At 44.3% G+C, this 26,349-nt stretch overlaps 2 protein-coding genes and 1 long non-coding RNA gene across 4 annotated transcripts in view; 2 read left to right on the forward strand and 1 right to left on the reverse strand.

Moving 5' to 3' along the window:
• LOC130457227 (uncharacterized) overlaps window positions 1–7,946 on the reverse strand; it is a 55,014-nt gene extending 47,068 nt beyond the window's left edge. The window contains exon 1 of the long non-coding RNA XR_008916378.1: window positions 7,819–7,946. This is a non-coding gene — a long non-coding RNA (uncharacterized LOC130457227). The remainder of the gene's footprint in view (window positions 1–7,818) is intronic.
• Window positions 5,420–11,518, forward strand: LOC100017974 (NFE2 like bZIP transcription factor 1). Its single transcript, XM_056816848.1, has 2 exons — window positions 5,420–8,605; window positions 10,383–11,518. The coding sequence occupies exons 1-2, from the start codon at window positions 7,606–7,608 to the stop codon at window positions 10,505–10,507; spliced, it is 1,125 nt and encodes a 374-aa protein (XP_056672826.1). The 5' UTR covers window positions 5,420–7,605; the 3' UTR covers window positions 10,508–11,518.
• On the forward strand, window positions 10,381–22,299 carry NFE2L1 (NFE2 like bZIP transcription factor 1). 2 transcript variants are annotated; one of them, XM_056816847.1, is made up of 5 exons: window positions 10,381–11,380; window positions 16,235–16,450; window positions 16,883–16,972; window positions 17,197–17,358; window positions 18,488–22,299. In XM_056816847.1, the coding sequence occupies exons 1-5, from the start codon at window positions 10,871–10,873 to the stop codon at window positions 19,811–19,813; spliced, it is 2,304 nt and encodes a 767-aa protein (XP_056672825.1). In that variant the 5' UTR covers window positions 10,381–10,870; the 3' UTR covers window positions 19,814–22,299. The 2 variants fall into 2 exon arrangements, with proteins under 2 accessions (XP_056672825.1, XP_001366949.1); XM_001366912.4 differs by lacking the exon at window positions 16,883–16,972.
• The last annotated feature ends 4,050 nt before the right edge of the window (window positions 22,300–26,349 follow it).

Here is a 26,349-nt window from a genome sequence, read left to right on the forward strand (position 1 = left end):
TGAAAATAAACAATTTAATTTTTAAAAATTCCACCTTTGCTTGTGACTATAAAGGTTAAATTTAATGGTTGGACATAGTTTATTTCCCAAAATAGAGGGGAAACAATAAAGTAGAGAAATGTGAAAGAGGTTAGAGAAAATATCTGTACTAGTCCTCAGCCAGGAGGGCTAGTAGCAAGTAATCACATGGCTTCCTCCAAGATGGAAGCTAGTCTCTTAGGAAACTATGAAGGGAGTAAGCCTTTTTACTCTCCCAACCAAGTATTCCAGGACTCAGAGTCTAAATTGAAGTCAGGATCCACTCTGAAGTCTCCAATTAGGTTCCCTACAAGACTACATCCAGGAGACACTTTCATCAAGACTCAACTTCACCAGACTGCCAGCTGAAGGATTTTGTGGCTTTTATGGTAGTTTCCTATCCCTGCCCCTCTTCAAAGGAGTCAATCACAGTTTCCAAGATTGTCACACCTCTCATTCTCTGAAAGTAGCAACTCTCCTCCTAGGATTCACACCTTTGTATTCACACATTTCTGAGTGTGATAACTCAGAATTCAAAAGTTTCTGGCTGTTTGATTTAGAAAAAAGGATGGAGCTCTTCCAAGTGTCATGCTGGCTTCTCACCTCTAAAGGTGTTAACTCTCCTCCTAAGAGTAAGAGTTTGAAGACTTCCCTTACTTTAGGGTTAAGTATGGGTGTATTTCCTTTTGTTGATTAATACAAAAGTAGACAAAAGAGAATTAATCCTGTCTTCAGTCTGGTGAGGTACTAAGTAAGGGTACTTAAGTTATTGTTATTCCAAAGTATTAATTCCAAGTAGGCAAATGGAACAAAAGATTCCCTTTTCACAAGTGCAATCTCAGAATAGACAAAGAGAACCAAGAATTTCCTTTTACATGGCTAACAATACAATCTCACATTCTACCCATAATCAGATGATTTACATTTTTCCCTTAATTATAAAATATTTCTGGTCAGTATACTGCTTGTCACATTCAAAAGTACAACTAGAAAATTATTTACTACTTGTCTCAGAACTGTAATGACTGCAACTCTTAGAACTCTGAGCAAGATTGACACTGCTGCAGATCTGCTTCATGTGAAAAGGCCAAATCTTAAGAGACAATAGACACAATATATAATAGTATTATTCAGCAAGGTTATCTTTTGGTCCTCTTCCCACTTGGTTTTAGGGTAGGAAGGGTAAGATGCCAAATCAATTATAAAAGAGGGAAAGCTTCTGGCTTGAGCTCTTCCTTAAAACTCTCCCTTTTAGCAAGTAGTTCTATCATTAGGCTTCCCATGAAAGGATAGAAGTTTGAGTATCTCTCTTTGGCAGATTCCACAAGAAGCATAGACTCTAGTGAGTATGTGTCTGGCCTCATGGATACCTTTCCCCATTTGTATTTCTTATGTTATATAACCCATACCAATAAGCTTCAAGGTTGGTATTACAGCTGGGAAGGTGACAACTCATTCTAATGACAGACATGACCATAAGATGGCCTTATAATTTCAAGAGGCAGTAGGTCCATTAGGTACAGCTGAAGGGTATGCGGATATTGGAAATTAAGTCTTATTATATTAGTTTCGAGATAAGAAGCAGAAAAGCTGGCTTGAGAAAGAATTGGAGTTTCAAACAAAGTTGATACAGAGTGTCAATTTCAAATCTAACGGTTTTTCTGTGGTTGTTGGTCTCTGGCAGTTGGCAGAGTCAATTCTCTCTCTGAGGGTCTGGAGGAGGTAGCATCTTTTCTCTCTCTCTCTCCTGTTTGAGGTAGAGGGAAAGGAGGGAAAGATCTGAAGGAGCTAAGTGTTTTCTTTTTCCAACTTGGGAAACACTATTGATCGTCTATTACTGTTTTATGGATTGTTTTAACTCTGAGAAGACCAAAGAAAACCCTGGTCTTTGATTTGGACTTTGAGTCTGCTAAGGCTCAGAGTCCTAACTTGGTTCTTGCTGAGACTCAGCCATATAACTTGGAGATGAAGTTAAGAATTATAAGAACGATAGTGTTAGTTTATTTAGAATAGTAAATTTTGGGGTTAGTCAGATCAGGAAGGATCAATGTAGCCTGTGGAAACAGGAAAAGTGGTTCCTTGTGGAACCAGGGAGTTTTATTTGGGAGGAGTTAGAATCCCTAAGAGTTAGAAATCCTTTTTATCCTTATATTTTCAATAAATATTTTATTTTTTATAACCAGAGACTCTTTAGCATTCTTCTGCCTGGCCCTGAAGAGATGTTCACTTATGAGCTTCATTTCATTTATGTAAACCGAAGACACTTTGTAAGTACAGCAAGCAGAGTATCTAATATCAGTTTATAACCCATAATCAATCCATTGTCTATTAGTTTTACAGTTTGCCTTTTACTTTTACAAGGGTTGAGTTTCTTCTTTGAAGTAACCAGCAGCAAAAGACTAAGGCTGGGGATTGTTTGGACATAGAAAGCCAAAGTAAAATGTAGAATTTCTACAGTTCTTTATGTTATCAGCCTCCCTAGAAATTCTAAGAGTAGTAATAAGTAAAATTAACATTTAAATAAATATCTTCCCCATACTTGATTCATATTGTACTCTCTTTTGGGGAAACCTTAGACATAAGCCTCTAAGCTTTAAAAAATGTTTAGGGGTGGGTTCGAACCAAGAACACATGTGAAACCCAGTGGAATTGTGCACCGGGTATGGGAGAAGTGGTGGGAGGGGGACGGGGGGAGGAAAAGATAACGATCATTGTTTCCAATGAATAATGTTTGTAAATAACCAAATAAAATAATGTTTAAAAAGTAAAAAAAAAAAAGAAGCATTAAGACACCTAGCATTTCCCCTTAGCCTGAACCCAGCCTATTCTTCTCTCTGAGTTAACAGATGTTATGCCAAAAAAAAAACAAAAAACAAAAAAACAAAACAAAAAAAAAACACTAGAGAAGAAACTCATCAGGAACCTTGCTAGGGAGTCATCCACTAAACTACAAAATCCAGCTGAGCAATCATACATTCTCATATTGATCATTCATATATAGAAAACTTTTGTTTTTAATCACTGAACTAACCTATGTTCATTGTCCTTTACCCTGTGAATCTTTACCTATCATTTTTTTCTGTATGAAGATTACCTAATTCTTTTACCTACATCATTTACCCTATAAATTGTAGACCCCAACTCAATAAAATTTACCTCCACTCTAAAAAAAAAATGTTTAGGGGGCAGAATGGGGTGTTGTCTAAGGGGTCAAAGATTATAAGAAATCATCCCTCTGCTTGAAATTATAAAATGTAGATTTGAACCCCAGACTTCAGTCCCCAGAAGTCCTTGGTATTTCCCAGAATTCCCTATAATCTCACCTGAGTCTCCACCTGGGCAAGATTACAATTAGTATTTAACTAGTAGTAACACCTACCTTTCTCTCTTCTATCCTCTGCTCTCTGCTCTTCCATTGCAATGATGTAGTAAGTAAGCTAAGTGCAGGGGTTCTGAATTGGCTAACCAGCCATGGGCACATGAGTTATTATTTTGTATCTTCTCTATTCCTTGATTTCTAATAATCCTCAATAAACATCTTTTAAAATATAATATTTTTATTATTAGATACTAATTTAATTTTTACAGTTATGGCAACCACAAGATTTGGATGAGAACTTCTCAGTTTTTTTTTAAGATAGCCTAGATAATTTTTTAAAGCCACGTTTCTCTGGCCAAGGCTTTTTGCCTACCCTCGAAAAGCTTCTGATTCAGCTCCCTCCTGTTGCCTGCTTCTGCGCTCAAGTCATCCACTCTAGACCTGCTTGACCCAGATGGCTCTCCCTGTACCAACCCGCCTCGGCCCCTGACCCAGCTGATCTCCAGCCTCCGAGCCAGATCGCCCCAGGCCAGCCCCAGGACCCAAGCTGCTGGTAGCTGCTCCTGTTTCTTAAGGAATCACAAACCAACTGGTAAAAACTGGGGTGCCCTTTCTTTAGGCAACAATTAGCCTCCAAATGGCAGGGGACCTCAGGGAGGTGGAACAAGGAGAAGGAAGAGACTTTTCCAAACAGGAAGTTACAAGTACAGCGTAGTCTATGAGAGAGCAGTGCATTTCTTATTTCAAAGGATATTTTTTGAGTGCACTGATATTTTTATTTATCTCACTTGAGATTCAGGAGAGAAATTCATCTCCCTGCAACTCTTTGCCATGTGGGCCTGCCCAATTTGAGATTAAAACCCACCCTTGCTATGGAAAATCCCACCATAGTGCTGACAAAAGGCATTTTAAATGATAAAAAAAAAAAAAACCCAACAATGAACTTTAAAGAGATTAGAGGTTATCTTTTTAAGGCTTTTCGGACTCCAATGTTTTATAAAAATCTCTGTATTTTATTGCATTTTGCTGATTGTTTTAAGATTTAATTTTGTTGGTTTTAAGTTCATATATCAATGTAGTCAATATTATTCTGTTACACTGAATCATTTTAATGTACTGGATTTTAACTACTGTTATATTCTGTTGCTTTTCCTCCATAACTATACTGAACAAATATTATTGAATAAGCCCATATATATGAAACAGCCTTTTTTTCTATTTTGACTTTGTAAATTGTCACATAGAGGATGGATGGACTTCATCAAACTGGTTAAAACTGTGTAACAATCTTTGGAAAATTTAATGAGCTAAATATCTCAAATTGATTTTAAGGGGTTTTTAGACATGAATTTTAGATTTTTTTCAACAACTCTGATCATTTTGCCTGCCTCTAACAGGAGGTACGGTCCATTTTATTAGCTGAAGTGAAATACAATTTTAATCCCCACCTCCCACATTTATAAAAATGTGAATGGATGGGACATCACAGTCTCATACCAAAGAAGCTGGGAAGCTAATCCCAGGGCATGGTACCCCTGGATGACTCCCAAAAGAGGAGCATCTCTCATTTATAACTCTTCAGCTCACTTACTTCCACCAGAATGATATCTACATTTCTTGATGATGTTCTAGACCCAAATAAGTTTTACTTTGTTTAAAAACATATTTGCCAATGTTGAAAGATTTTCTACGTCTGTAAAAAAACCCAATTCATAGGTTTTTTTATGTCATACAGCAACTTATGTGAAATATGATAGTGAATTTGTTTGCTATTGTAATTAATTGGGCTATTGCGAATTTTGGGGATATTGATACCTTTTTGAATGTGCATTACATGTGATACTACTGTTCTTTATAAAAAAAAAAACCGATACCTTGTGAAATTCATTTACTTGCACTCTCAGTGGATCATGGCCAGGTATGAAGAGGAAATGGATCTCTCATTTTTGGTGAGAAAGCCTTGTATTCTATATTTCCTTAGCTGACACAGTGTGTCAATGATTATAAGCTATATTTTTTTCATTTTTAAAACTCTTTTGTTATTGTTTTTACTTGCATGTGCAATATACTATTTCAGTTTTTATTTTTTCTCCTTTTGAATTTGAAGCACATGTCACCAGTATTAAGATTTTAACTTTTTTTATTTTGCTGTAATATAAGTTTAAAATATATTTGCTATAATGTCAATGCATGCCCCAATAGCTTGAGACTATAAAAATGATGCCATTAATTATTTAAAAAGAAAATATATGGGACTTTGCTTAATGATTCTGTCTGATTCCAGGACAAGAGAATACAAAAAAGGAGCACAGACTTAAACTGAATAGTGCCAAAAGAGCACACAGGTCAAAAAAAAGAAGAAGAAGAAGAAGAAACCAATCCAGGAAGAATTGATGTACTTCTAAGCCAATACAAAGGACTCAAACCTAGTGTGAGACTCAGGTTGAGAAGCTTGACATACATTAAGACATAGGCCTTCCTTGTATCCACACTCTTTGTGAAAATACTTGCAGACAAGTATCTCAAATTTGGCTCCTACCTGGCTCCTATAATCTAGTCCCTTTTCTGTCTTTCATAGTGTGGCAACTTTCTGTAATCCTGGCTACTGACTGGGTAAATGCTTAATTGCTTATATCATTTTAATTTGGCCCTGATTCAAGGACCTGTTATAGATTTATTTTTCCTTTACTTGGAATTTTTAAACATAAGACTTTGATAGTCTATATTTCATCCAAAAATTATCTTTTTTTATTTGGATTTTTAAAAAATATTTTTGATTTCTCTTGTCAATTGATTATATACCTCATAACTCAGTCATGCATCCCTAAATGATTCCTGTGTTTTTCAATCACCCTCTTCATGGGGGAATGTATAAAATATTATTTTAAATTGCAAAGTTTAAATTCCTTTTGAGAGTAATTTTAGGTTAAGAAACATGGTACCCCTCCAAATCCAGAAACTGTCTGGAGAAGACACCATGAAGATTTCTCCACAGCCCACAAGCTGCACAAGAAGATCCACAGTGAACTTTGGGATGTGGTGATTTGAACTGTGTAGGGTGGAATGCATTTGTTTTGGATGTATACTCTTATGCCAATGGGGACTGCCCTCTAATTGGCTTTTTGTCAATGTGCCTAGCAATCTTTGGTTTTGTTCTCTTTTCCTCCTATCCTCAAATTATTATAATTTCCTAGCTGGTATGTTTACAAGACCCATCAGAGAGACTAGTCTTCCTTGGGCCTCAGGGGGAAAATCCCCAGAAGTCCTTGGTGTTTCCCAGAATTCCCTATAATCTCACCTGAGTCTCCACCTGGGCAAGATCACAATTTAACTGGCAGTAACTCCTACCTCTCTCTCTTCTATGCTCTGCTCTCTGCTCTTCCATTGCAATGATGTAGTAAGCTAAGTTCGGGGGTTCTGAATTGGCTAATCAGCCATGGGCACATGAGTTATTATTTTGTATCTTCTTTATTCCTTGATTTCTAATAATCCTTAATATAATATAATAATCTCTTTTAAAATATAATGTTCTTATTATTAGATGCTAATTTATTTTTCATAGAATACACTCTATTCAAACCAGATCCAATTTAATAAATATTTACCAAGTACTTACTGCACTGCTTGCTATGGGAAGAGTACCATTGCTAGTCACCAGGGCAGAAGAAGAAAAGAATCAAGCCCTAAAGCAGCTTATATTCTACTCTAAGATTAAGAACTTAGTTTGCCTCTTAATAAGCTGAACTTCCTTCAAGACTCAGATCAGGTACAACGTTCTCCAAAAAGCCTTTCCTGATTCTTCCAGAGATTCCCTGATCCTCTCCCCAGTCTACCTTGTATTATATTAATCTGTGAATATGTTGCAACCTGTCCAAGAGAATTTAAGTACACGGAGGACATGGACTTTTTCATTTTCCCAGCGTGGTGCCTATTGTGGCACATAGAAGCCATTTAATAAATGTTCCCTGAAAAGGAAATTAAGACTTCCAGACTTTCTTCAAGTCCCAGCTCAAATCTCTTTAGCTTGTTTCATGTTGTCTCCTTGAGAGCATGGATTGTCTTTTGTCTTTCCTTGTACCCTCTCATTGTCTGGCACATAGTAGGACACTTAGTGGACTGACTGGAGGAGGTAGCATTTGAATTGGACTGCAAAGGACGGCTAAAAATACTAGTCTCAGTGGTGGAAGAGAAGTGTGAGCAGAGGAGTAGAAGTGGGGAAACTAAATAGGTGACTGGTGCATCAAGCAAGTGGAGGCGAGTGATGGAAGATGAAATTGACAATGAGGGAGGGAAAGGGGATTGTTTCCCTGAGGAACATCACAGTTCTAATTCTTAGGATACGAAGAACTCGTGGGCATGGAGGCAGTGCACAAAAAATGCAAAGTTGCCTACTTTCTAGGAAGATTGGGAAAAAAACCCTCTACTATGCTTCCCTGGGTAGGAATGAGAGAACTCTCTCCGCCGAAGCCATGGCAACCTACCTTCGGAGGTACTCTTTTCGTGACGTCACGTCACAAGAGAGTCAAACACAGTGCAAGGGAATGACGTTGAGCGCGAAGGTCGTAGGGGAGGGGCGAATAGGTTTCCACTTACAGAGATCAAAATGTCGGCACCAGCATCACAGACCCCAAGACTACGTAGCTCCGGCTCCGCCTCGGTCCCTCCCTCCTCCCCCGCCCTCATGTCTCCCTGGGTTTCTGCAAGTCACTGTGAAGTGCCGTGAAGGGGGTCTCTGCGTGCCGGTGGTGACGCCCCTTCCCATCCCTCGTGCTGGGACTACATTTCCTAATCCTCTGAAACTATGTAGGGGCCTCTGCAGAAGGTTTCTAAGCCCAGCCCAGCCCTGCGGCCCCTGCAAGTTCGAAGAAGGGTGTTCATGCTCGAGGCAATTGGGTCGCTTCCTTCCGTCATTGGTGGGGCCACACTACGAGGGGGGAGCCGTACACCGATTGGCCAGCGAGACACGTCAGTTAGGGTGGGGCAGGGGCGCATTCAGCCATTGGTTTGCTGCTGAAGCCCAGAGAACGGACACCCGGAGGGGAGTGGTGGTGGAGGAGCCTGTGAGCTGGATATCGATTGGTGGAGTCTTTACTGGAGCTGCCGCGGGGGCGGGCCTTCTAGTGAGGTGGAGGTGGGGCAGAGAGGGGGAAGTGGCGGCGGCGGAACGCGCAGGGCCGGCCGGCGGCGGCGAGGCCCGGGACGCTGGCCTAAGGACCTGTGGGGGCGGCGGCGGCGGCGGCGGCGGCGGCGACTGGACTCTGGCTACAGGTATTGGACTCTTCATTTCCCCAGGCCGGTGAGGCTGGGTCCAGGGCTGGCGGGGTCGGTAGCCCCGCGGTGAGGGGGCGGAGCCTAGGCGTGGGAGGCGGCCCTGTAAGGGCTAGGCGGCCCGGGTGGGGTCGAGGTTGGGGGGGGAGCGGCAAGCCCGGAGGAAGGCCGTGCTTCCACACTCACCGACCCAGAGCGGCTGGACCCTATCTTCAGAAAGGGGCATGGAGATCTGGCCGCCGCAGGACTCGGGGTACCTAGGGCTGGGCCTTGGAAATAGAGACGGGATGGGGGATGGGGAGGCTACCGAGATCGGGGTTGGAGCCCCACCTGGTCTTTAAAGGGGAAACGTTTATATATGTGCGTGCTTATATATATACCATAAACATATATGTGTATTTGTGAACACGCGCATATATGTGCACATAACTATATGCAGACTACTTAATTTTCAGGTGTTCTCTCAAGACTGATTTATTAATTCTCTTTTGTGAGAGTTTGGTGGGAAACAAGAATGCCTAACTGTGATTATAAGTTTAGTCTTAACAAATGAAGCCCAGTTGGTGGTGACTTGAAGGAATGTGAAAAGTAATATTTTTTCTTTCTTTTTTCCCCTCTCCCCCAAAGGATGGATTGGTAGAAAGCAGTTAACCTATAATCCAGACAATGCCCTAGATTAATGAAACTAGGGTTAATGAAACTGCCAAAGCCAGTGTTGGGAGAAATGAGGAATTTGCAACTCTTCTGACAACTTGGGGAGGAAACTTGACTTTATCTGTGGTTACTGATTTTTACCCAAAAAAATCAAGTCATGAATAAACATAAAATTAAATCTGCCTGTACAAATTATATTCAGAGATTTATAAGCCCACAAGGACAAATTCATATTTCCATCTAACTTTTCCATAATCATAAGAAAGGGAAACTATCTCAGTGTATATTTTCTACCATAGGATGGTCCATAACCTGTATATCTACAAATCCTCATCCAGTTATTTACTCTTCTTACTACATGGGTTGTTCTTAAACTTTTTTGCATGATGGATCACCCAAGCAGACTGGTGGATCCTATACAGACCTTTTCAGAATAACGTTTTAAAATTTATAAAATAAAGTTCTTGGGACTACAAAGGGAACTAATTAAAGTAGTTACTCAAACATTTTTTAACTCAAGTTCACAAACCCATATTAAGAAATCTGTCCAAGTAGAACAGTAAATTTAGAGCTGGAAAGGATCCTGGAGACCAATCCTTATTTTTCTGGTAAAAACTCATGCACATAGAGGTTAGTTAAGTGATTTACCCAGGATCACACAATTAGGGTCTGAGGTAGAATTTTAACCTAGATCTTCCTAAATCTAGTACCACATCCTCTAGACTATGCTGACAATCTGGGTAGTTCAGAGATCTTTCTTTCCTGAGACACGAGAAACTGACTCCTCAAACCAAAAATAGAATCTGGGTAGTGTGGAGGGGAATTCAGACAATATTTATGCAAAGTGTTGTGGTTGCTTTGTGTGTTGTCTGCTGTATCCAAAGCAGTTTCTTTGGGAGTGGTAAATTTAATTCATTATTTTTCTTTAAGAGAAATATTATTTCTATATAGTTGTATATTTTTTACAGCACTGTTTTCTATGGGTGTGTAAGGAATTTTTCCCCTGTAAAAGAAACTTTCTTTTTAATTCAGTCTTTGCTGACATAAAAATTTTTCTACCCATGTCATTGGTGCAAAAAGCCTGGTGTCTTATAATTTTTACCATTCTAATTTCTGTTTTTAGGTTTTTCTGGAAACCCCCTTGGTAAATGTCAAGAAAGAGGGACACTGACCCAAGACAGAGACTTAACATCTCCAGCCAAAGAAATAAAACTCAAGGGGAGAGGGAAAGGGAGAAAAAAGCCCTAGCTGTCTTTGAGAACAGCCAGGTGGAGTCATCTAATGTGAGTGAGGAGGGGAAAGGGAGGTGACTGTATGTGGATTTTAGGGTCAGTAAATCACATGAGACTCTTTATGTTGGGACTGGGTTAGGAACAGTTGTACTTTTAGAGGACAGGTGATGAGAAGTGAAAGTGAATGTGATCTGGAACCTGGACTTGGCTACGCTCAGAGAGCTTTCCTTCAGTGGCGTTGGTGAGGCCTATCCTTGTGTTCTGTCAGGGTTGGCACTAAGGAGTGTAACTTACTGATTGGAGCAGTGGAACAGTGGCCTTGATTTGTATTCTGGAAGATTTAAAAACTTAAAAGAATAAACATTCTGGTCCTTCAGCAATGCTTTCTCTGAAGAAATATTTAACAGAAGGACTCTTGCAGTTCACCATTCTACTAAGTTTGATTGGAGTGCGAGTGGACGTGGATACTTACCTGAACTCGCAACTCCCTCCACTTCGGGAGATCATCCTGGGGCCCAGTTCTGCCTACACACAGACCCAGTTCCACAATCTGAGGAATACCTTGGATGGCTATGGTATCCACCCTAAGAGTGTAGACCTGGACTATTACTTCACAGCTCGGCGGCTTCTCAACCAGGTGAGGGCCCTGGACAGGTTTCAGGTGCCTACCACAGAGGTGAATGCCTGGCTGGTCCATCGAGATCCTGAGGGCTCAGTGTCTGGCAGTCAACCCAGCTCAGCCCTTGCTCTGGAGAGTGCCAGTGGTCTCCAAGATGTGACAGGTTCCGAAAGTGGGGTACGAGAAAGTGAAGCTGAGCAGGGTTTCGGGGAAGAGTTGGAAGATCTTGGGGCCGTGGCTCCTCCAGTCAGCGGAGAGTTAACCAAAGAGGTAGGCAACTCCATTTGTGGGTGGTTTGGGCCAAGGGGAAGGGAGGAGACTGTTTGCTTGTATTTGTATTCCCAGCTCTTAGCACAGGGCCTGGCACAAAGAATGTCTTAATAAATGCTTGTTGACATTTTCTGTCAATTGGGTTATGGTCATGGTTCCAACTTTTCTAACAAACAAGATCATTTCCAAAAGAGATTTACCTTTATTGTTCACCTTGGGCATAGAATGGGGGTAAATTCTGTGACTTGGTATGGAGATCAACAAGCTGCACCGAATGCACAGTATTGGGCAGTTGTCTTGCCTTTGTCCAAAATGAGAAGTTCTGGTTTATGCTGTGATATTTGTGGAAGTTGTACTGGTTTTGCTATCTTGCCCAAAAATCTTTTGCTAAGAAACAAATCTGGTTTCTGAACCTTCACTCACTGTTCTACTCATGTCCTGGAGCAGTTTTTTCTTCTCTCTTCAGTCCTTTTTTAGTGACTGGGACAAGATCAGTAGCTTATTCAGTGGGCATAATTGGTGTTCCAGACAGCCAGGTGAGAACCACTCTTTTACTTCCCTAAAGACAAAGAATAGAGAAGAGGGAGGGTGGGAGCAAAAGAGCAAACTGCATTCTGCCGCAGAAATCTTTTACTGACACAGGAGATTAAAGTAATACCATCATTTACAACAGAAAATGGTACAGTTATATTTCTCATCTCCCCCAACCACATTTTTATAAAAAATAGCACTTCATATATTTTTGACTCTGTGGTTTGTTTGGCTACCCAAATCAGGCACCTGAAAAAGACATATAACTGACTCTTTAGGGAGCGTCAAGGGCATCCAGTTGCTGGGGAAAGTGGGATAACTCTCAGGGAAGCTGAATAGATTGGCTCCTTGAATCCCCCCATGTTTGACATTTGCCTCTCTGTGCTGGACCCCATCCCTGATGTTAGTTTTCAGGGCAGCGGTAATGAGAGAATATGGCCATCCTGAAAGTTCAGTTAGCTAGGTCTGCCCTTAGAGAGAGGCGAGGGTCATCTGGACACAGGCCCAGGAAGCAGGAATCTATTTCATCCTACATTTTAGACCTTTTTTTCTCTTGGAATCTTACCTTACCCATTCTTGTCCAGTATATCACTTCTTCCTTCCTGTCCCTTTTGTTCCTAGTGGTGCTGTTTTCTCTGCCCTTTCTCCATCACATTCTGATTTGCCCAGGCCTGCCTTATACTCTTGGGCATGAAGCAAACTCCAAATGCCCCAACTCCAACAGTGGCAAAGTACTCTGCAGTAAAATGCCTCTCAGTTTTCTCCTTTGCCATCCCTTCCCCCACCTAATTTCCCGAAAGGGTGGGCATGACTGTACTTGCTGCTTGGAAACTGGAGTGGAGAAGGCTAAGCAGTAGCTAAGTGTTCCTATTCCTTTGTCCAGGCCTCTCCTGAGACTGGTGGGTGGAATAGAGGAAACCCTGGGATGTGACCTGCCATTTGGTGTTGACTCCTCTTAGCTTTCATGAACTGTAAGCTTGTTATTCTCATCTCCTGTTGAAGCCAAAGATGGAAGGAATAGGACTTGGAGAAGAATGTCTGAAGTAGGCCTGATGGGAGGTGTAATATTCTACCTGCCTCAGGTTTTGCCCTTTTCCCTGGCTCTGGTGTTTAGGTTTAGTGAAACAAGCTGAGATAATGGCTTACTTTGACCCTGCCTTCTGAGCCAGGACTCTGGCTTTCCTAATCTTTGGCTCTTTTTTCTCAGAAAGACTGCTTGACTTTTTTTTTTTTTAAGAACTTACCACTATTGAGAATAAGGCACCAGAATAGAGGTTCCCTGAGAAGAGGGTGTGTGTGTGTGTCTGTCTATCTGTCTGTCTGTGTTTTAACATTTTTACAGCAATTGAGGGATGAGAGGAGGAAAGATATAAATACTCAGCCCTGGAACATGTGATGGCATTGCTGGAGCTGTTATTTTCGCCAGGGTTACAGGGCCCCCACTCCCTGCAATGCCTAGGCCTTCTGTGATAGCCAGCTATAGCCAAAGCCCTAGACAGGGATAGGATTCCCTTCAGGATTGGCACACTGCCCAGAGTGGAGGGGTGAGGTTGGGACTGGGGTAGGGGGTGGGCTGTTTATAGTTCTTTCCTGATCATGAGTAGCCTGGAACATGCTGTTTCTGCTGACTTTAGACGTGAGGGGAGCAGGAGGGGGAAGGGAGTTGGATTTTTCTCCTCCTATTATTTTGGTGAGTGCCAGGGGCTTTCCCTCCTAGACCATATTAGGAGAAGTAGCATAAAGAACTCAAATGAAAGAAGGGTTAAGGCTGAGGTCATAGGGTTGTGGTTAGGATCCCTGTGGGCACCTGTCTCCCTAAGTGCTGGTAATAGGGGCAGCTGATATTCTGCTGGCATGTGACTAGGCCCTGCCAACCCTGTGACATCACTGCACATGTGCAGACAGCTCCCACTCCCTTCCTCTGGGTCTGACCTATTTTAGGGTAGCCAGACGCCTATTTCCCAGCGGGTCGAGGCCTATAGGGTTCCAGCTCAGGTTTGGTACTTGGGCCCAAAGTTCCTTTGGGTTTGGATACCTACTGAATCCAGACCTCTAGGAGGAGTAGAAAAGCTGCTACCACTGAAAGAAGAACTTAAAATCCCAGGGAAAGGATCCCTTATGGCAGCTGGGAATAGCCCTCAGGGACCCTGCGTGCCTGTCCCTGCCTGGACTTGGTAAGCAGGATGCGACAGCAGGGGGAGCAGCATCTCCCTCCCCCAAGACTTTACTGCGCCACCCCAGCTGACTAGCTGGGCTGGGTGGGGCCGCCAGCCCCTGGGTGCATCTCCTCAAGGAGACCCTGGGATGGGATGGGTCTGCGCTGCAGCTTCTTCAGCTGCCTTGGCACAGAGATTGGCTCCAGCTTGCAGCCTAGGTAACCAGCTTTGGGAGGGGATTGGACGTCTGCATCTCCAGCAGAGATTTAGGGGAGGGGATTGGCTCCTATTGCAGCCTAGGTAACTAGAGTGGGAGGGGATTGGCTCTTTTGCGCAGCCCAGCGGCTGGCCTGGGGGAGGGGATTGGCTCTCTCCGCAGCCTCAGCAGTGACCTGCGGGGTGGGGGGGGGAGGGGATTGGCTCCTTGCTGCAGCCTAGGTAACAAGTTTGGGGGGCGTAAAGGGGGGAAGAGGGAGGAGCAGGGTGTGGGGTGGTGGGGGAATGATAGGTCTAGGAGAGAGTTCTCTCTTCTGCAGCTCAAGCACGGAGCATGGGGTGGGAATCCCATCTCACTGCAGCTTCCGCGGTGAGCTCAGGGTGGGGGACTACCAGATACCTGAGTGTAGAACTGGGGTCCTGAAGAGGGAGGGGTCTGTTTAGGGATGGAGGAAGGGAGCTGGGCCGGGTTGCCTGGGCAGCAGCACTGCTGGGGTACCCACCTCAGCCAGACAAGCAAGGGGCTGCCCTGACGGTTCAGTGCATCTGCTGAATGCAGAGAGCTCAGCGCAGCCCCTTGTCCAGTTCCCCTGATCCAGCTGTCCTGGGGTGCACTTCACAGACCATGACCCTTCGGGACCGCAGCATGCACAATGGTGGGGGCCATTCCAGAGGGAGCCAGCCTCTTAACTCTTTGCTGGCTGAGGGCAAAGCAACCCAGCCCCTCTCTGATCTTTGGTCCAGGGCCTCCGCTCAGGTTGGTGTGTGTGGACAGACTGAAACAGGGAGAGATGCTACAGGAAAGTTTTGAGGGGCAGAGTGGAAAATGGAGGGGAAAGGGTCCCCTGGGACCCTCAGAGAAGGTGGGTCTGAAAGTCCTGGTTTACTGGGATATATATCTGGGAGTTAACTGTAAGTGGGGAAGGCAAGAATGAAATATTTTTAAACCTGATGGAAAGGAAAGGGAGAGGATGGGGGTGGGGAGAGAAGCTTTGTGTTGTGTAGATTGTTAAGATAGTCCTGCTATAACCAGGGATCTGCAGAGACTGATTGGGGGAGCCACCTGGGTGGAGAAGAGAGGCAGGTCTGCTCTGTGAAGATGTTGAGTGAGGCTAGACTGTGACGGTGCCCTTGAGTGGATAGGCTAGGTGGGGGTTAAATTCTGGGGTGTGGTGACTGTAGGAAGGATGGGTCTTTCTAGGACGGGGAATGGGCCTGTTTTCTTCTGGGTGAAGGCATATGGGTGGCAGGGGGTACATCTCCTGGCATGGAGGCTGTTTTCTTGGTACTGCTTTGAATGGGGATTGAGAGGAGCTTCCAAAAGCCTACAGGCAGGTTCCAGAGCCTTGGGTTCTGGGCCTCACCTACTTTCCTGCCAACTAGAGGAAGTATGCCAGAAGGAAAGCTGGGTGGGGGGCTCTAGGAAGGGGGAGTCAGCTCTGTTGCATCAGGTGGTTGGAAATGCAGGGATTTTCCTCTCCAACATAACCCACCCATTTATGCAAATGACAATGGCACCACTGGCTGATGCAAGCTCCTCCACTAAGAAGCAATTCTGCATGACAATTCCGCCCTTGTCTGCCCTGGCCAAGATCTGGCACTCCTGAGCCCTTAAAGCCACAGATATTCTCTCCCTAAATTGAGATATCCCAGTAGTGAGGACTGTACACCTGGCCAGAGAGTTTCTTTTAATTCTGTAGCCCACCAGGACAAGATTATTCTAAGTGACAGGTGTACTGACTACCTGGGTGGGTCTGTAGGTCTGACTGGTCAGGGATACATAAAACTGTCCTGATGGGAAGGAATGGGCCTAGCACTAGAGGTTGGTGCTGGGGTATCGTAGAATTAGAACTTGCCGTTTGCCAGGAATTATGGAGATGGGGTCTGCTGAGGTATTGGGCAGGGATCCTAGGGGATGTGAGAACTGAGGGGAATCTGGTTTATCTTTCAGGACATTGATCTGATTGACATCCTTTGGCGACAGGACATTGATCTGGGTGCAGGGCGAGAAATTTTTGACTATAGCCATCGCCAGAAGGAAAGTGAAGTGGACAAGGAGCTGAGAGATGGGGGGGAATGTGGGGACAGCTGGCCAAATGAGGGGACTGAGGCCCTGGCTGGAAACCTGCTAGTGGATGGAGAGACTGGGGAAAGCTTCCCTGCACAGGTAAGAATCCACCCAGTTCATTGTCCTACTCTTCCCACTTGTCCCCCAGACTTCAGGGTGAATTTATTCATGGATTGGCTACTTTACATTGGTAGTGAAGGAGGGTGGAGGTCTTGTGGGGATCGAGGTAGTAAAAATGAGGGAGAGTAGGAATAGGGACAGGCTTTTCACCCAACTCAGCCTAGAGGATCCCTACCAGACTCTTGCTTCAAACCTCAATTAGTGTCTTTCAGGCTTTCTCCTGGGGCTGAGGCCCAGGGCTCCTCTTCTAGAAAAATCACTTAGAGAATGACTGACTATAGCCCTGTTCTGATCCAAATCCAGTTATGGCACAGCATGAATCACCTTCCCTCCCCTTTTTGGATATGCTGGGGGGAAGGCTTTTTAGCCTTGGGATAGCTCAGCCCACTTCAGTCAGATTTTTTGCCTTAGGTGCCTGGTGGGGAGGACCAGACATCCCTGTCCCTGGAGGAGTGCCTTAGGCTGTTGGAAGCCACTTTCCCCAAAGGGGAAGAATCTGAGGTGAGCAGGATTCTGGGGGAAACCCTCTGCATAGGCCCAGTGTACCCACCCATGTGTTGCCCTATACTGAGGGCTGGGGATGGATTCATAGGTAGGAAATGAGAATTAGGCAGTACTTTGTGGGGAAGAAGCCAAGGGCTGGGCTCAGAATATAGTGTGGTGTCTCCCCCCCCCCCCCTTTCCCCTTATTCCACTACAGTGAAAGCCTATATTTTTGTCCTCAGTTTCCAACTGCAGATGTTTCCAGTATAACAGAAGCTGTGCCTAGTGAGAGCGAGTCCTCAGCTATTCAGAACAATCTTCTGTCCCCACTTCTGACAGAGACAGAATCTCCATTTGATCTAGAACAGCAGTGGCAAGATCTCATGTCAATCATGGAAATGCAGGTGGGAAGAGATAACCATTCTGAACAGTAGTCCCAAGATATTTAACCTGGAGCTGTGGGCCCCCTCCCCAGTGTTCTGAAAAAGGGAAAGAGGGCACTTTTCTCCTCTTTGTCTTATAGAGAGAAACATAGCTATTCATCCAGGATTCCAGACATGAATGCTAAGATTTTAACCCCAACTTTTTAATGTTAAAACCAGTGCCTTCCTTACTTAGCATAGGATTTCCTTTGCCTCCTAATGAGTGGTCTCTTCTTCTCTCTTGGCTAAAATAGCCTCTCAACCAGAAGACTAAGCATGTACTAAAGATGGAGATCAAGCCTATGGTCTCGTGCATCCCCCAAGTGGGGAAAGCCTGTTCAAAATATGATTACTTTGGTCAGTTCTGACTAAAGGTGGGGACCATGTGAAAGTCTCTTAATGGGACAGAACTGTGGAATTCACAGGTAGGTGGTCAGAGTGCAAGTCATTAGAATGTGAATTCAAATCCTTCCTCAGATACTTTAACATCTTCTCCTTAAAATGAGGATGATAATAAGACAATTAGGTGGCCCAATGGATAGAGATCCAGGCTTGGAGACAGGAGATCCCAGTTTCAAATGTGACTCAAGTACTTCCTAGCTGTGTGACCCTAGGCAAGTCACAACGAATTTGTCTAGCCCTTACAGCTCTTCTGTTTTGAAACCAGTACCTAGTATCAATTTTAAGACAAACAGTAAGAGGTTTGTTTTTTTAATGAGGATAATAATATTAATAACTAGCATTTATAACAAAGTGCTTTACACACATCTCCTTTTATCCTCATTACAATCCTGGGGGATATTTTATTATTATCCATATTTTAGGGGTGAGGAAACTGAGACAGACAGGTTACGTAACACCTTATATCTTACACTGTGGTTGTGAAACCCAAATGAGAGAACAAGTGTAAAGTGCTTTGTAAACCTTAGAGTGCTGTCTAAATGTTAGCAGTTAGTATTCCCAAATCATGTTTTCAGTGCAATTCCAGGATCATTCCTCATGCTTGGTGCTGTAGTGTTCATGTACTTTGAGGACCGAAATTATTATTCTCTCTGCCTTCCCTTCCAGAGGAGAAAACTTGCCATACTGACCAGTGTTTCTCATCTCCTAGGCTATGGAAGTGAACACGGCAACAAATGAAATCCTGTATAGTGCCACAACTGGAGATGCGCTGAGCACCAATTATAGCCTCGCTCCCAACACTCCCATCAACCAGAATGTCAGCCTGCATCAGGCGTCCCTGGGGAGCTGTGCCCAGGATTTCTCACTCTTCAGTCCAGAGATCGAGAGCCTTCCTGTGGCTAATGGGTCCACTCTGCTCCAATTGGCCCCCAATAACTCCACCAGCCTCAACTCCACCTTTGGTTCCACCAACCTGACAGGGATCTTTTTTCCTCCTCAGCTCAACAGCACAGCCAATGAGACGGCCAACCCTGAGCTGCCTGACCCTCTGGGGGGCCTACTGGATGAAGCCATGTTGGATGAGATCAGCTTGATGGATTTAGCCATTGAAGAAGGTTTTAACCCTGTGCAGGCCTCTCAGCTCGAAGAGGAGTTCGACTCTGATTCGGGACTTTCCCTGGACTCTAGCCATAGCCCTGCCTCTCTGAGCAGCTCAGAAGGCAGCTCTTCTGCCTCTTCCTCTGCCTCTTCCTCTGCCTCTTCTTCCTTTTCAGAGGAAGGGGCTGTGGGCTACAGCTCTGACTCTGAGAATCTGGATTTAGAAGAGCCAGAAGGGGCTGTAGGTTATCAACCTGAATATACCAAGTTCTGTCGAATGAGCTACCAGGACCCCTCACAGCTCTCCTACTTACCCTTCCTGGAGCACGTGGGTCATAATCACACCTATAACATGGCCCCTGGGGCCCTAGACACTTCAGAGCCCCAGCTCAATGGGGTGCTTAAGAAGGGCAGTAGAGAGAAGCAGGCTGACTTCTTGGACAAGCAGATGAGCCGGGATGAGCACAGGGCCCGGGCCATGAAGATCCCTTTCACGAATGATAAAATCATCAACCTGCCAGTGGAGGAATTCAATGAGCTGCTGTCCAAGTACCAGCTGAGTGAGGCCCAGTTGAGTCTCATCCGAGACATTAGGCGCCGAGGCAAAAACAAGATGGCAGCTCAGAATTGTCGCAAGAGGAAACTTGATACCATCCTTAACCTAGAGCGGGATGTGGAGGACCTGCAGCGAGACAAGTCCAAGCTGCTCAGGGAAAAGGTGGAGTTTCTTAAATCCTTGCGCCAGATGAAGCAGAAAGTGCAGAGTCTATACCAGGAAGTGTTTGGGCGCCTGCGGGATGAGAACGGGCAGCCCTACTCCCCCACACAGTACGCCCTGCAGTACGCTGGGGATGGAAGCGTCATCTTGATACCCCGCACAATGGCCGACCAGCAGGCCAGGCGCCAGGAAAAGAAGCAGAAAGATAGAAGGAAGTGAGTCTGCCTGGAGAGGAGGGGGACAAAGCTCACTCTGATAGAAACTGGAGAAAGGCTGAGCCTGGAAGTGCTGGAGGAACTTTGATGCCTCTTACCCAATAGATCTTCTCAGACATGACAACTGCCGGTCAGTGTACAGGAAGATGGGCGGGCCCTGCACTGTTTGGCTCTGCTCCCCACCCTGGCCCTTTCCCCTCTTCCATCTCCACATTTAGGGCTGAGGGCACCACGGAGCTTGTTGGGGGAGGGAGGTCCACACCCAGTTTTTTGGAAGGCAGGGATGGAGCTGGCATTGCTGGGGGTGGGAAGAAGCTGAAAGGTGAATGCCATTGTAGGTGATAAAGGAGGAGCCTTGTGAAAGAAGGGGTAAAGAAAGAGTCTGGTTTTTGAATAAAGGAAAAACACCCCAAAAAATCAAAGCGGGAAGAAAACCACAGGGGAACAGCCTAAGCTGGGATTCCAGGCTGTAGGTTTTTGTGACTGAGTCTTGGTCTTCTATGTGAGTAAACCCCTTTCACCCTGGGGTGGGGGTGGGGGGTTGACTGTCACTTTACAAAGTGGGTTGGGGGAGGGGGCACCTATCAACTCTTTAAAATTCCATGTACATCAGCATTCTTGGAGAGGAGTTCCTGGAGACTCCCTTCACCCCAATTTTTTTTAAGCCACATAGGAGCTATTGAGACCCTATGCCAAATACCTTAGGAGGGTTTTGGGATCAAAGGGAAGAGTGAGCAGGGTAAAAGGTAGAAAGAGCCATTAGGCCACATATTTCTGCCACCCACCAAGCATGTGACACTCACTGCCCCCATTCCTTAACCCTTCCCCTGCCAGCTCCAATACTGCACCATTCCCACTGCAGCCTGCATGTGAATGCTGTATTCTTCCCCTCCCCACTCGATGAAGCACTTTTGACAGTTTAGAGGGGCCTGGAAGATACCTCTTTCCTCCTACCCTTAGGAAGAGGAGAGGCCCCCAGATGTCACCTTAGGGAGAGGTAGGAGGAGAAGCCTCTTTAGCAATCTCCAATCAGTATTCAGCACAATGATGGGGAGTAGCCCATTCCTCCCACCCTTCCTCCCTCCCTACAACTGGGCTTGTCACTGAAAAACTAGGCCTCTGTGTTAGGATTTCTCAGAATTTCTTTCTTGCGCTTTGATTTTTTAGGGCTTGAGCCCTGTTTTTACTTGTAGGGTCTAGAATGTTTGTGTTGAGTAAAAGGGAGATGCCCCAAATATTCAAAGCTGCTAGATGTTCTCTTTGCCATAAAGACTCCGTGTGACTGTGTGAACACTTGGGATTTTTCTCCTCTAGCCTGAGGTCAGTCTGTCTTTTTTTTATTTCTTTCTGGAGGAATGTGTAGTGAGTGAGTATAGTGGGGGCCTAGTACACCATCCCACTTTAGGACAGGGATGATTTTTTTCTGGTGGTCACAGTTCAGCAAAGGCAACATGGGATCTGGTAAAGGCAGGAAGAGGAGACATCCACATATGGCTAATGCTGAGGGTCCCATAAATGCCAGAGGTGCCTGGTTTTGTTTTTGTCTTGAATTTAATTTGCAACTACTGCCATCTCTGGCTGGGTTCTCATGAACAGTTTCAGCTTCTGAACCAGTAGGAGAGGTTATGGGGGATGAGGGTAGGAGCACTGATTTCCCCCCTCCTTCCCCCATTGGGAGTTCTCAATAAGCAGCAGGAATAGGAAGGAGTAAGCCTGGGTAATGCTTAAATTATTTTCTTCTTAGATTTTATTTTTAATTTATCTCTGTGACCTGCCAGGGAGAGAGGGGAGAGAGTGAGAGAGAGAGAGAGAGATGCTGTGAGCACATGACAAAATAAAATAAACTATAATAAAATGGCTGATTTCACTCAAGTGCAATTTTTTTCCCCTTTGAGTTTAATTTTAGGGGAGCAAGGGCCCTGGCCTCCAGTGGAACTGCAGTAATGGGCCCTTAGCTAGTCAGCCACTTGTATGGCTGCAGCCAAAAAACTGATAACTAGGGAAAGCAGAATGGGGAGGAGTGTTTTTTTGTTTTGTTAAGAAAAATCTTAACTATATTTTTTTAACCTTTCAAGTATTGTGCAGGTGAGTGGTTTTTGGGGAGGGGGGTCTTTTTTTCCCAGCTGGGTCAGCTGGTCCCTGTCATGATGGAGGGGAAAGGATTAAAAATTCACTTTTGGCCACCCACACAGTGCTGGCCTGGTTGAAGTGTTGTTATTCTTAGGGAGCCCAGGCTAGGCCCTAACACCTGGTCCTGCTTCCTGTCTCTTCACCTGCTATGACTTGTATTTTTATGCCTGACCTTGTGCTGTGTGTAATTTGCTCCAATGGCCCCTGCCTGCAGATAATTACAGTGCATTTGCGTCCTATGGTAATAAAAACTCGAGAGCCACATTGTGCTGTAAAGTCCAACATTGCAGCATGGCTGAAACGAGGGCTCATGTTGCTGGGGTAGGGGACTGTCTGAAATAAATGCCACCAAGCTGGAAATGAGGTTTGTTGAGTTTTTAAAGGGATGTTGAACACTGAGGTCTAAAATTTAGACAAGGAAGAAGGGAGGTGAATATGGTGAGGAGAGGATAATCTGGGTTAAAAGGAAGTTGCAAATTCTGGGCCTTGGTGAAGGAGGATTGTGTTTTAAATTAATTTCCTAGTATTTGACATATATAGTTTCTGGTTACCAAGGGATTGCTAGGTACTGCAATGGGTAGGGTGCCCAGCCTGGAGTCAGGAAGACCTTAGTTCAAATCTGGCCCTGGACACTTCCTAGCTATATGTCCCTGGGCAAGTCACTTAACCTTGTTGGCCTCAGTTTCCATGTTTGTCAAATGAATGAGCTGGAGAAGGAAATGGCAAACTACTCCACTGTCTCTGCCAAGAAAACTCCAGATAAGAGTCTCAGAAGCAGACACAACTGAACAACAATGACCTGCTCCTAATCTCTTGGTTTGCAAAGTGGGTGGAAGATGGGCTGTGGCCATGTACTAGTTAGGCTGATGCATTTAGGTCTGGACCCTGACTTGAACCTGCTACTTTGGACTTGGAACTCCGGTTTTCAGACTCCATTCCAGTGGTCTTTTCATGCACCACTGCCTTCTTTGTGTTATGCACTTTGTTATTTCCAGTTATCTCACATAAGTGAGTATAAAAAATTGATTTTAATTTACTTAAACTTTATGCTATTCAGTACTTAAAGATTATAAAAATAACAGCTTCCTGCCCAGATTCTTGAACCTCACCCCCACACATACACAATGGTAATCCCTGTTGTATGTAGCAATCGGTAACTGCCCCTCTGGCATGGGTGGGTAATGACCATTCCTTAACCCCAGCTCTTCCTGCTGAAAAATGCACATTTCCAATATCACTGGTTATTTGGGGTCTTGGAGGAAGTTGGTCAGCCCCACAGGAATATCTGACCTTTCTACTGATAGCAGAGGCATTGGGCATTCCAGGCTAAGAAATGAAAAGATGTGGTCCCCAAACAGGCTGCTGAGGTCAGACCATCCTCCCACAGTGGAGGCTATTGGGAGGTGGATGTCCTGGTGATTATAGGCCTGCATCTCTACCATATACTGTGGACAGACTAGGGCAGTGATGGTGAACATTTTAGGGATCATGTGCCGTGCCCAGCCCTTATCCCACAAGGCAGAGGGAGAAAGTGCTCCCATAGAGCTTCTGGGGCAGGTGAAGTTGAAAAATGGCGGCAGGCATGGTAGAGGAGGGAGGGGAGCAGCTCCAGTCCAGTCCCCCTGCTTTTCTAGTTAACAAATGGGAAAGGGACAGCAGTGTGTGCCCACAGATGCCTACATGCCATTGGTTTGCCTTCACTGGACTAGGGCCTACCTAGCGCTTCTAGAAACTGAAGAATTTTCAGGTCATGATTCAGGTCATGATTATGGCTAGCTTCTCATCAAAGGCTCTTAAAACTAGCCCTGCTTCTATATGTAACCTTAAAAAAAAAAACCCCAGTGAGTGGAATTTTGCCCAACAGTAAAATCTGAAGATTACAATTTCCCAGCATTGCAGCTGTGGTGGTCATTATGAAGTGTCAGGTAAGAAAGAAAAGGATATATTCAGTGTTGGCTACTTTCCTCCTTAGACAAAGGCTGAATGGCACTCACTGGGGTACTAAAATACTTAAGTATTTATTAAGAAGTTTTAATAAGTGGGGGTATTTACCAGACTTTGGACCCAACACTCAGCTGCCAAAGACCTTTCTTCATTATAGCTTTATTTGGCAACCAACCAGAGCAGGTGCCCTCCACAGAGGAACGGTAAAACATCTCTTCTTATCCCAGGGGCTGAAAGTGGGACTGTTACTTGGGTTCTGTGCATTATATCATACATGGTCAGTAGCAGGGAGTCTCATAGACTTCTCAAGCTAGGCTACATCAGTTTATAAGAACAAGCTGGAAGCCTTCTTTCTGACCAGTGGGGTAGAAGTCCTCTAGCAATTTTAAACTAAGGCCAGAGTCGGTTGGCTCCTTGGCAGTATTACCTTTTTCCATTCCTAGATACCCCATAATTGGAAGATCCACCCATCCTGTCTGATCATCTTAATTCCTCCTTTTTCCCTTATGTACTTAACCACTTCAGCTTCCCTTCCAGTTCTTTGGCTCAGAACTGGACAAGGAATATGGGAATACAGGTGCACTGGCACATGAAGCACTTCAAAGAACAATGTGCAAGGCAAAATTGGGAAACCAAGAAATAAGTCCAGGTATTACAGTGGAGGAATGAAGTCCACCCAGATAGGGATGGGGTATGTGTTTGTGTGCGCATGCGCACATGTGCAGTCTTGCCAAGTGAACAGAATCAGTGCAGGCCAGGTTCTTGGTTTCTTTTGAATTTACAAATAACCAGTCACTCATTTTCTTCTAGATGCTATTTTGACTCCTTCACAGAAACAAGTTTACAGAGGATAAAGGTCTGAGGAGTTGAGTTGTGCTTTTAATTTAAAACTAAACTTTGGTTAAATGAACAGTATTGATTTAAACTTTCCAGGTGGCACTTCACCACTGAGTGGAACCTATCATGGTCAGCCAGCCTCCCAGACCTAGGATCCAGAGTTGTCCAGTCTAAATAGAGGCTATGCAAAGTACAGTGGGCAAAGTCAACTATGATTTCAGGGTAAACAGGAGCTTTTGGTCCAGGCTCCCCATCATGTATCATTAAACTAACCAGGTCAGAATATAGATCTTGTTCTGCTGTTGGGAGTTTTAACGCAAGCCATTTAATATGGACAGTAAACAAGAAATTTATTTTAAAAGCTTTATTGTCCTTCCTCTTTCTAAACTTAGTACTTCAGCACTCTCTCCCTTGCGACCCCAGCAAGGAGGCAGTTACAAATTGTACTTCCTTTCAGCACATCTGCAATCCATTCAGGATGGAACATACCGGGCAGCATCTCTTAAGATGAGGATGTGTAGTTTTGGTCTACAGACTGAAATAAAACAGATTCCCCTAAATGTTAGGCAACTTGTCTGAATTGGCTCAGATAGACCTTGTCTGTCCTACCTGCTAATGATGTACAGAGGCAATGATCATTTGTCAGAGGCTCCCCTCTTCCCTCTTAATACACATAAACTTCCCTGGATCACATACAGAAACACTAGGTTGCCACTGACAGCTGGACCCCTGCTGCTAAGTAAATTGAAGTTGAAATCATTGCTTAAGTATAATCTGATCCAGTGGGATTTTCATTTTAGTTGGAATGAAGATAGGGGTGGTGATTATAAGCCTCAGCTAGCAAATCACACTTCAAACCATGATGGCTCTTGCCACCTAGGCTCCAAAGGTTTAATCTAGAACTACAAGGAAGGGATTCCTGGCCAGGAGTTCAGAGTTCCACCTCGAATGAACAAGTTGCCCCAGCTGTAGAGGAGAGGCAGAATGCTTTGCAAAATCCTGGAATCTGAAGCTCTCCCACTTTCCCTGCTACTCCTAATGTACTTCTGCCAGGACTATCCAGTTTCTCTAAAGCACATTTGCTACTAACAGACACACCCAGGTATCAGCACAGGATGAGCACAATTCATAAACCACCACAGCTCTACCCTACTGGAGTGTCCAAGGAACCAATTTAAGTTGAATCAAAAAAAAAGCATCTTCAGGCCTTAATTCCTGTTTCATGTGTACCCAAGAGAAAATACCCTGGTGACATTTTAGTGTTCTGAAATACATCAAGTATGAAGGAAAAATTCTAGCAAAATGCTGACCCGAACTTTTGGAATCAATTTGGAATCCAAATATCAGATTTCCCAAGAATAGTCCTGTAAATTAGTACGGCTTAATTATTTATAGGCAAGGATGCCAATCGATTTCAATGTTACTTTATAATTCAATCTTTCCAATGATGATGGTTCAAAGTGAAATGTTAAGTAGCATTAAAGCTGTTAAAAATGGGTAATTGGCCAAGTCACAATTTTAAGGTTTGGTTTAATTTACCACAGGATGATGCAACATTTGTGAAAATGTTGATCAAGGGCTGTTGGAATCAAAGATGACCAGTTAGAGAAGTTCCTTAAATCTTTGGCA

The sequence above is a fragment of the Monodelphis domestica genome, chromosome 2, assembly GCF_027887165.1.
Source record: "Monodelphis domestica isolate mMonDom1 chromosome 2, mMonDom1.pri, whole genome shotgun sequence".
In the NCBI taxonomy this organism is placed as follows: domain Eukaryota; kingdom Metazoa; phylum Chordata; class Mammalia; order Didelphimorphia; family Didelphidae; genus Monodelphis; species Monodelphis domestica.